This window comes from Watersipora subatra, chromosome 10 (genome assembly GCF_963576615.1).
Source record: "Watersipora subatra chromosome 10, tzWatSuba1.1, whole genome shotgun sequence".
Lineage (NCBI taxonomy): Eukaryota > Metazoa > Bryozoa > Gymnolaemata > Cheilostomatida > Watersiporidae > Watersipora > Watersipora subatra.
Window position 1 is genome coordinate 8,329,606 of NC_088717.1, and position 10,576 is coordinate 8,340,181.

Below are 10,576 nucleotides of genomic sequence, written 5' to 3' on the forward strand. Positions count from 1 at the left end.
AAGTTAAGATACAACGCTAAAATTGCAAAAGATTATAATGACACAGCAAAAAATGCAACAGATCAGTGGCATTAAGAATCATAGCAGAAAGAGAATATAAACAGCAATGGATCGTTTACTTAACATCTTTGAAGGATAATCCTCCTCCAAAACAATTTAGAGTTACTCGACTGGAGGGGTTATCTCCCTAGCAAATATATTTGGTAAATATTTTTGTCCCAGATGGTCCTTCCTTTTTTGTAAAGAATTTATGAAGTTTAAATTGCTTCTCTGTTTGTTAACGAATGTTTGCATGCTATTTTTAGAGCATTTCTAATTTCCATGCGCATGCTCCCAAATTTATGTTCAAGATCTGAAACGAACAAATCTCAAAATTTTTGATTGATAACCGAGTTGGTTGAGAACCAAAGCGTCCAAGAGGGAGGGTTCCAGTTGTATAGAATCAGTACAAAAATTGCCAAATTTTGAGTTCGAGATAAATTATTGTCAATATCATGGGGCTGAACAAATTAGCCCTAACAAAAAAGACAAATAAGCATCGCCTTGCATATACTTAGGTCCCAAAATATTTCTGAAAAGAAGCATCGTAACTTGTAAACTCATGGTTAAAATAATTAGCACGCGCATGGTGTATACGTTATATGAAAACAACTGATCACTATAGTGTTCTAGCTCAGTGGTAGAGCGTCCGAACAAAAAATTGTAGATGTGTTTGTGGTATTTGTAAATTGTATTTGTAATCTTTCAGAATGCGAAACTTCAGTATCAAGATTTGAATAGCTATAGCTTTAATGACTCGCATACATACAGACATACTTTGAGATATATATATATATTGATATATGGATATATATACTAGCGGTGCTACTCAGTGTGGCCCGGGTATTAAAAATCAGCTTAAAAACAGCGAGAAGTGATGACAGCTGCCTGCCACTTGCTATCAGCCTGGCACATTGCCAATTGATAATTTGAGTAAACTTACTAAAAAAAACATCGTTTCTTTAAAGAATGTATAAAATGTTTCACATGTTTTAAAATGTTTCACCACCATCTATTATTTAGGCTATAGTACGTGATAGCTGATTGAAAACTGCTAATCTGCATGTAGCATTAAGTTCTCTGTAGCCTTAGTAGCTGCTAAAATGTTACTCATAGATATATATACCTACAGTGGTGATACAAATTATGGAACCGCCTTTGTGTTTTAGTACGTAATGCGCTATAATGGCTCTCATATTGGTTACGTTCAGCCTAGACTTAGAAAACTATATATCATTAGAAAGGAAACTTTTTCAGCTGTAACATGTTCTAATTTTTTTCGGCATCTAAATATAATTCAATCGCTAGTGCAGTTAAATGTGCAATTAGTCAGGGTGTCTCATAACAATTCACTCAATCTAAGAAATAGTAGTCTGGTGAATGATGTGCAGAATTCCCAAAATCTTTAATCTGCTCAGTTTAACAATCATTTAAGACAATAATTGCATTGAGTGAAACATTGTGCATTAAACAACATAACCCAAATAGTATTGAAAAGTCATTCTGCTCTCAGTAAAAGTCATTCTAATAACTATAACTTCATCATCATGCCTCGACATCTCACGAAAAAAGCTTGCTGTAAAAATTCACCTTCATCAGTGAGGGAAATCGCAGAGGGAAATTGCAAGGAAAGTAGATTGCTCTAATAAAGGTGTATTTACAACAATCTACAGATGGAAGGAAACTGGTCAAATTGAAGAAAGGGCTGGTAGAGAAAGGAAAACGTTAGCAACAGATTGAGTGAGACTTTTTGAGCAACAGACGCCTCGTGGGACTTTCTTTGGCTGATAGACATCTAACTAACCATCAGCTGGCCAGAGAGTTGAAAGAATCAACAAGTACAGAATTAGCACCATCAACTGTTCTCAAATCATTAAGAGATAATGGCCTTAAAGGCTGTAAAGCTCGTAGAAATTCTTTGCTATCATCTTGGCAAAGAAAGGCTCGTCTACAGTGGGCAAAAGATAATGTGAATTGGTCACCGGAAGACTGGAGAACCACATTATTTAGTGGTGAGGGCACATTTACTGTGCAAAACCACTCTGGCAACAATATGTAAGAAGGAGACTTAGTGAAGAGTTTAAACCAGAATGTATTTTACCTATGATAAAGCATCCAATCTCAGTAATGGTGTGGGGTTGTTTTTCCGCTGCTGGTCCTGGTAGGTTACATTTTGTTGATGGTATGATGAATGCAGAAAAATATTGTGGAGTATTACAAAGGACAAAGGGTGATGATACCATCTGCTAAAAGTCTGTTTAATAGAGAGTAGCTGTTCCAGCAAGATAACGATTGATGCCACACAGCCAGAAGAGTCCAGAAATGGTTTGCTGACAATAGTGTCAACAATCTGACCTGGCCTGCTCAGTCACCAGATCTTAACCCATTTGAGAATTTGTTGAACAGAAGAGACAATCTCATAACTAAAGACAAACCAACTAATAAAAGAAGATTGATGGAGCTGATTGTGCAATTCTGGTATGGAGTAGTGAGGCCTGAAGAGCTTCAGACACTGACAAATAGCATGCCCAGGCGCCGCCGAGCAGTGATTGACAACGAAGGCTGGCCAACCAAGTATTGATCATCTTAAGGACCAAAACAGCTCTTTTTAAGGCTACCAAACCCTGTATTTAGTTTGGTTCACAATAAAAGCATTGTCAAAGATAAGAAAAATGTTGAATTTTGTTCAAACACTATTTAATAAAAATGGCAACTGTACAGTGATTCTCTAACAGCCGTCAGTAAACCTGTAATAATATTTTTATAGAAAATAAGATGTGGTTTTAAACTGAGTTCATCAAAAAGCCAACATTATGCTAATTAAAATGATATATAATTCTTTATTATTAGGTAAATTTTTTATCATAAAAAACAAATACAACTCACAATTCATTGCCATGTAACAAAAAATTGAGGCGGTTCCATATTTTGTATCACCACTGTATATACATGTATATATCTATGATGTTACTATATATATTGAGAAAGCTTCAAAACTGGCCAGTGAGGTCACTGCTAATTTATTTTATGTTTGTCAGGTGAACAACAACGCGAAAATTTAACAAATGTACAATGTGCATGCGTACAATGTGCATGTGTACAATCAAAATTCATACTATGTTTAGTGACATGCTAGCCAGTTGCCATCGGCTCACACTGAATTATTTATTTATTGCCAACAAGTCAAAAAGTCAAAAAATATCAGATGCTATTATCACAGTACGCATGGAATTTAGGAATGGCTACTTTAAGGAATGTATAAAATGTTTCAAATGTTTGTTTAACTAGTTTGGAGAGATGAAGAATGTCTTCACCGATGTTACTAGTCTTGTTCACGTCTCTTGAAGTTAAAGTGAGCAAAAAACTACTACAAACCTTAATTTTTTCATTTTTGCCTTTACATGTATATATATAAATCTCAAAGTTTGTGTGTGTGTACTTGTATTTGGCAATCTATAGCTATTATAATCTTGGAATTACAATCCCATTTCGGGCTAGATTTTAACTCAAGGGAATAAAAGACGTGATTCTACCTGAAGATTGCAACGCGATTGCATGAAACTAATAGTAGTAATGATTTTAACCTGCAGTTTTTAATAAACTTTATACAGTATATATATATATATATATTTATATATGGATTTATATATATATATATATACAGTCAAACATGGATAACTCGCCCACGGATAGCTCGAACACATGGTTAATTCGAACGGTTTCTTTGGTCCGTTCCCAAGTAATGATAAATTGCTATAGATAACTCGAACTTAACACTGTTAACTCGAAATGTTTTTTGCCCAACGGCTACCGAAACGGTTCTTATCGCTTTGGAAAATCACTTTATTCCAAACCATAGAGGTAAACCTCAACACTTCGTAATTCATAAGCGTCGTTATTACCACCATCGGCAAAATATTTTTGTCAACGACTTTTCTAAAGGTTTGGTGAAATTTGATTTATACCAAACATCCGCATAGCGGTCGCCCTTCGGAAGCAAGGTAAAGTTGGTTTGTTGGTTTGTGAATATTATTTATTGAGGTTTTCATGAGAAAATAGTGTTCTGTTGACCTCATAGCTAAAATGAGGTAATCTTTGCATAAACTTCAAGAAAAACCGGCAAAATTGATCGTGGGTAAAACGCTCAAAAGAAAAAAATGTCTTTTCTTTTGAGCATTTCAACAACGATCAAGTTTTGCCAATGTCAATCTAAAAAGCGTCTTAGCATAACATCACCTCAAACAACAAACAAATATCAAGTGATAGAAAAATCTTTATACTGTTTGATAAAAACGTTTGAAACTTTACATTAGAAGCATTTAACTTGAAACAAGCCATTTGTGCTTTTGATTTATATTATAGTTTGTATATGTACATGTATCTCCTAATAAATAAATACATAGACTTGTGACAGTGCTCTGATAACTTGAACGCTCTGATAACTCGGACACTTTCGCTTGGTCCCGTAAAGTTCGAGATATCCATGTTTGACTGTATTTATATATATATATATATAACAGAAATAAATATAAAAAAGAAAGTAAACTTTTAGTAATAGCGCTACAAATTTGTTCCATGTGATGCATTTCTCCGGGGCGCTAGTACCGAAATGCTAAAAATGGACTCAATGTTTCAATCATGTGATTTAGCGCTAAGTGTAACTGAGAAGATAACTCTTAACATGTCTGCAATTAGAACACAGCTCAATTATTTTATTCAATGTGCTTAAGTGTGTTTTGCATATTACGAAGTATTTTTCTAGTAAACATAGTTTGCATCCTTTTGTTTTGTTTGTATGTGGTTGTGCTTGAGCTAATGTTTATATGTAATTTTGTATGCCGAATTTCTGTTTTGCTATTTTTAAATGTGCTTGCTAGCTTCTATATTAAAAACATTACTACACAATATAATCACACGCTTAAATGCACTCTCATCAAATGAGCAACAGTTTAATGGCGCAGTGCAACCATACCAAAAAGCACTCCAAAAAAGTGAATACAACAGCAAACAACGATACGACACCAACATGAAAAATCCATAAAACGTAACAGACAAAAAAATTCACATGGTACAACCGCTCCATTCAGTGACAATGTTGCAAGCAATATTGGCCAAAAACTCTTCAATATAGTTACAACATGCTTCCAAAAGAAACGCCCACTCCACGCAATATTTAATAGACCTCAAACTTAGCTACTCAGTAACGCGAAAAATGAAGACAATCATTGATGCGAGCAACAAAAAACTCACCAAGACTATTACACAACAAAGAGAAGACAACGAACAAAGTTGCAACTGCAGACAAAAGAACAATTGCCCTTTGGAAGGGAAATGCAGAGCTAAGAATGTGATATATCAAGCAACAGTGAATAACCATACAAACAACCACATAGCAACCTACATAGGACTTTGCTCAACAGAATTTAAAACAAGGTATAGCAATTATAAAGCCTCATTTAACCACAAAAACAAACAGCACCACACAGAACTGAACAGATACTTTTCACGCGGACAACTGTATTATCTCGAGTAGGAATAACCTCTAGAATGTAAATTCTCTCACCTTCGATCATGCACCATATACAAACAAAACAAAATATACAAACAAAACAAAATGATGCAAGTTATTTTTACTAGAAAAAACTTCAGAGAATTGCAGACATGACAAGAGTTATCTTCTCAGTTACACTTAGCACTACATCACGTGATTAAAACATCGAGCTTCTTGCTAGCATTTTGGTACAGCTTTTCGTTATAGTCCAACTGTGTCTGAGTCCTTTGAGGTTTTTAGTGTAGCGTTATTTTTATATGCTTTTGCACATGCTTTTAGTTATTATATATACTGTATATACATATATTGCCTATATATATGTATATCTACTTTATAAACGACAATCGTTGTGCGTCTGTGTGTCTGTGTGTCCTCCTTATACTTTACTTTACTCCTTACTTAGTACCGTACTTTTCGGACTATTAGCCGCTACTGTTTCTGATGGTTTTAACCATGCGGCTTATATAAGGGTGGAGCTATTCTGTGGTTTTTTCTTTCACCGCTAAGGCGCATTATCAGGAATCTCCGGTTAGGGCGCTTCTATACATAACCTATTCATCCTTTTCTTTTTCACACAAAAATGACGTAATAATGAGAACTTTATGAATTTCTTTTACCTTCATGACACCCGATGCTTTTTTGTCCTTAACGTATTAGGGCTAATTTGTTTTTGGCAAAAACGATATCGACAATAGACTCTCTCGATATTAGAATTTGGCAATTAGCTTCTATTAACTCTATGAAACACTATGCCTCTTTTGCGTTTTTGTGAACCTCTATTTCCGGCTTTGTTTAAGGTTCAATTGCTAAATCGTTGCAAAGTTTAATACTTTTCATGGGGACAACTGTATTATCTCGAGTAGGAATAGCCTCTAGAATGTAGATTCTCTCACCTTCGATCAGACAAAGACACTACAATATTTAATTTTTACATATCGTCGTACCAGTATCGTCGTATTCAGAGTTTTGATGGATAGCTGTTAGTGGAACAGTAACTATTTTATACACACACTTCTATTCAAGAATTTTTATTATTTGTTCAACATATTCAGAGGTTTTATTTTGTTTTTTCAGTTCGTAATAATTGTATCATTACCGAATCATCTCTTATTGTAATCGTAGCAAAACAGACTCAATTTAGCTATTTACTTGCTAATTATTTCACTGTTACATCTAAACCCTATAATAGTCATTTTATTTTTTTAATTTATTTGACCTGCACGAAATATTTTTCTCATGATAGGAAGTTTAAAAGTTGTTTGAAAACCTTTACAGTTGTTTTTAGGTGGAAAGGCAAATGTTGTTATAGGTTAAATACAAATCAATTTTCGCTTCACACACTTTGTTATTACCCGGGCAAAGCTAGGTTGTACAGCTACATTTAGATGTATTAGCTTACACATATTTCCTTTTAAACCTAACCAATTAGTTTTTCGTAATTAATTTCACAATTTACAACAAACATTTGTAAGATTACTGTAAGGTTTATCGTGTAAGATTGCAAGCATCAGTTATTCCTTACTCTCTTATATTTAAATACATTTACATACTTTAAAAAAAAAAATATATAGATATATAAATTTAAAATCTCTTATTACATTTATAAACATCTTAAAATCTTTTAAGTTTATAATATAAGTCTTTTCAAGTTTGTTTCATCATCGTTAGTGTTTCAAATTGCATTCTTTTAAACAGTCTTTTAAACAGTGTTTGAAGTTTAAACATTACTCATTTTCCTATCACTATTATTATTACTTGATTAGTTTCCAATCTTTATTATTTATATTATTCTTTTAGTCAACCATTTTTGGCAGACATTGTTCTAATAAAATTTCAACGACAAAATATTACCATATTCTGTGACATTTTATAGTATTCAAAGAGTTGATGGATAGTTTCTGGTGGTACAGTAACCTTTTATACCCACACACCTTTATGCAAGAATTGCTATTATTAATTCAACATATTCACAAATTGTATTTTGTTTTCTCATTTTGTATTAATTGTATTATTACCGTATCATCTTTTATTGTAATTGTTGCAAAACTAACTTAATTTAACTACTACTTGCTAATTAGTTTACATTTAAATTTAATCCCTTTTACAACTGCTTTTTTATCCATTAGACCGGCAGAAAACATTTTCCTCATGATATGAAGTTTGAAAGTTGTAGTTGTTTGAAAAAGGTTGAAAACTTTTACAGTCGTTTTATTTTTTCTCTTAATTTATTTCAACTAAACAAAACACTTCTCTCATAATATGTAGGTTGAATTTAGAATGGCAAATGTTGTTATATGTTAAATACAAATCAATTTTCTGTCAAGAGACACTTTTTACTACCCGAGCAACGCCGGGTAACACAGCTAGTATATGTATATATGTGTCGTATATATGCGTCGTTGGTAAAAGATTGTGTTTACGTTATACTCAGTTTATGCTGTGTTTCTGTTAATAATATTGCGAAAGGTAAAAAATACCAATCACTAGTTACTGATTTACTAGTTATTTTAGGTTAAGTCAGAAATTTTGGAGCTTCTAATTGCAATATATGTTTATTAAAGGTGCATGCAACTCTTGTATTTCAAGAAGAAGTAAATGGGTAAGTCGCATAAACTAAGGTGCGGTAGAATGTTGGCTGTTTTGATGTTCACAAAAACGTTTGAAAATAAGTGCCACAAAAATAATTTCTTTTTTAAACTTTTTTTTCACGTCTGGTATAAAGAAATTGTCATATTGTAATATCACAAGAAGTATTGTATCCCAGAAAACACAGCTAACAGGTGTGAAGCACATAAAGGAACTGGCTTAGTTAGCAAGCCCATAGCTATGGGTTATTAGACAATTATGCAATTATAGCACAGCTAAAACAAAGCGTGACTGCACAGCTAATACACTATGTAACACATCTCCCTCACTATTCTGAGTTTATGGTTAGTCATGACCTTGCTAGAACTTAGAACTTAGAACTGTCAAAGTAATCAGGTTGTCTTTTATCACGAGTAGGATATCTGAGACTTTGTACTGGCCTCTAATCGGGTACAGATTGGGCAGGTTGGATGTTAAGATCATTTGAAGCTGGGATGATATTATCATTGGTTGATGTATCATTAACTTGAAGTCTAGCTTGTAGCTGATTGGCATGTCGTCTCCATACACCACGGTCTGTTCGCACAGCATACAGTATGTTACCCAGCTTGTTAATTATCGTTCCTGGTATCCACTTAGGTCCAGAGCCATAGGTCCTTGCTTAAACCGAAGAGTCTACTTCATACCGTGACGATGTAAAAGATGCTTAACCAGGTGAAAGAGTTTTTCTGTTCTGAATTGGTTTTAACAAGGTCAGAGTATTTATCGGCTGTCATCCATGTAGAACTTCAGTAGGTGATTTCCAGTTTAAAGAGGGATGAGGCAAACATCGGTAAGTGGTTAAAAACAGTTGTAGGGCAGTCTTCACTTTTTCCCTTCTGCCATTTTTTTCTCTTCAGATTGCTTAAGAGTCTGGAAAAATTTCTCTGCTTCTCTATTCGATGCAGAATGGAATGCGAGTGATGTTATATGTTTAATGCAATGCATGGTCCAGAACTGGTTAAATTCATTTGACACGAATTGTGGGCAGTTATCCGTAACAATAGTCCGAGAAAGACCTTCATGTACAAAGATCTGTGGTAGCACGTCAATTGTGTCCTTAAAAGTAGTTTTTCCTACATCTAGCATAGCAACGTAATGATATCAGGATTGTCAAACCAACATGTCAGATGTGGTTGGTTTGTTTGCTAAATCGCCGTAAAGTTTAATACTTTTCATGCGGACCACTGCATTATTTCGAGTAGGAATAGCCTCTTTGTCATCTGATTAACAAACCAACCACATCTGACCCTTAAAATGTCCTGCGTAATCCAAATGAATTCGTTCCCATGGTAGTTGGGTGGACGGCCAACTTTGGTAAGTCTTGGGTCATTAGCACAGATTCGGCAAGGTTCACAAGCTTTGATTAGCTGTTTAATGTCTGCATTGATGCTAGGCCACCATGCGTATCGACGAGCAAGCTGCTTTACTCTTTCTACACCCTAGTGTGATGTATGCAGCAAGTCTAGCACTTTTTCTCCTCAGAGCCTGTGGAATGACCACTCTGGTAGTGCCATCACGTTGCAAAAGCACAGCCTCCCCATGAACAAGAAGAGACTTCCTCATATTCCAATATGGCCGCAAATGTTGATAGTTAGCTGTAAGCTTATTGGGCAAAAGGCCATTCAGTATCCACTCTTTCACTATCTGTAGTGAAGTGTATTTCATGGCTTCTTGTTTGACAGCCTCATCGTCAAGGGGACTATGATCGAGCTCCTCTTGTATAGTGTGTGAGATCTCAATGCTCTCATTCTCTTCATCATGATCAAACTCCGGGTTTGCCCCTATAGGTAATTTGGATAAGCCATCTGCATTGCCATGCTGCGCTGTAGGTTTGTACCTGATGTCATACTGATAAGCCATCAGTGTGAGAGCCCATTTCTGCAGTCGCTGAGCTGTTGAAACGGGAATATTTTTTTCTGTTGAAAACATGGCAACTAGGGGTTTATGATCAGTAATGAGCGTAAAACCTTTCCCATATAGATACTGTCTAAACTTACTCACTCCATTGATGATAGAATGCGCTTTTTTCTCTATATGTGAGTAATTATTTTGGTGCATGCTCAATGTCTTTCAGCTCCATTTTCCTTTTGTAGGAGTACTGCCCCAATTCCATAGTTAGACGCATCTGTTGTTAGAACCACCGGTTTACTCTGGTCAAAATGGGTAAGTTTGGTAGCCTTGATGATACTTTCTTTAAGAACATGGAAGGCTTTGTCACACTGGTCAGTCCAGTCAAACTCGACATTTCCACGAAGAAACTTGTAGAGAGAGGTTTCTTTGCTAGACAGGTCAGCAATGTATGAGCCATAGTAGTTGATCTTGCCCAAAAACGCCTGTAGCTGTTGTAAGTTCTGTGGT

General features: G+C 34.9%; 1 protein-coding gene across 1 annotated transcript; it reads right to left on the reverse strand.

Moving 5' to 3' along the window:
* Window positions 1–9,607: 9,607 nt before the first annotated feature.
* LOC137406726 (uncharacterized) lies at window positions 9,608–10,147 on the reverse strand. Its single transcript, XM_068093343.1, has one exon. The coding sequence runs from the start codon at window positions 10,145–10,147 to the stop codon at window positions 9,608–9,610; it is 540 nt and encodes a 179-aa protein (XP_067949444.1).
* Between the last annotated feature and the right edge of the window lie 429 nt (window positions 10,148–10,576).

What these genes read in the sequence shown, in the direction of transcription:
- LOC137406726 (XM_068093343.1), bottom strand. Translation starts at nt 10,147, where the DNA reads ATGTTTTCAACAGAAAAAAATATTCCCGTTTCAACAGCTCAGCGACTG.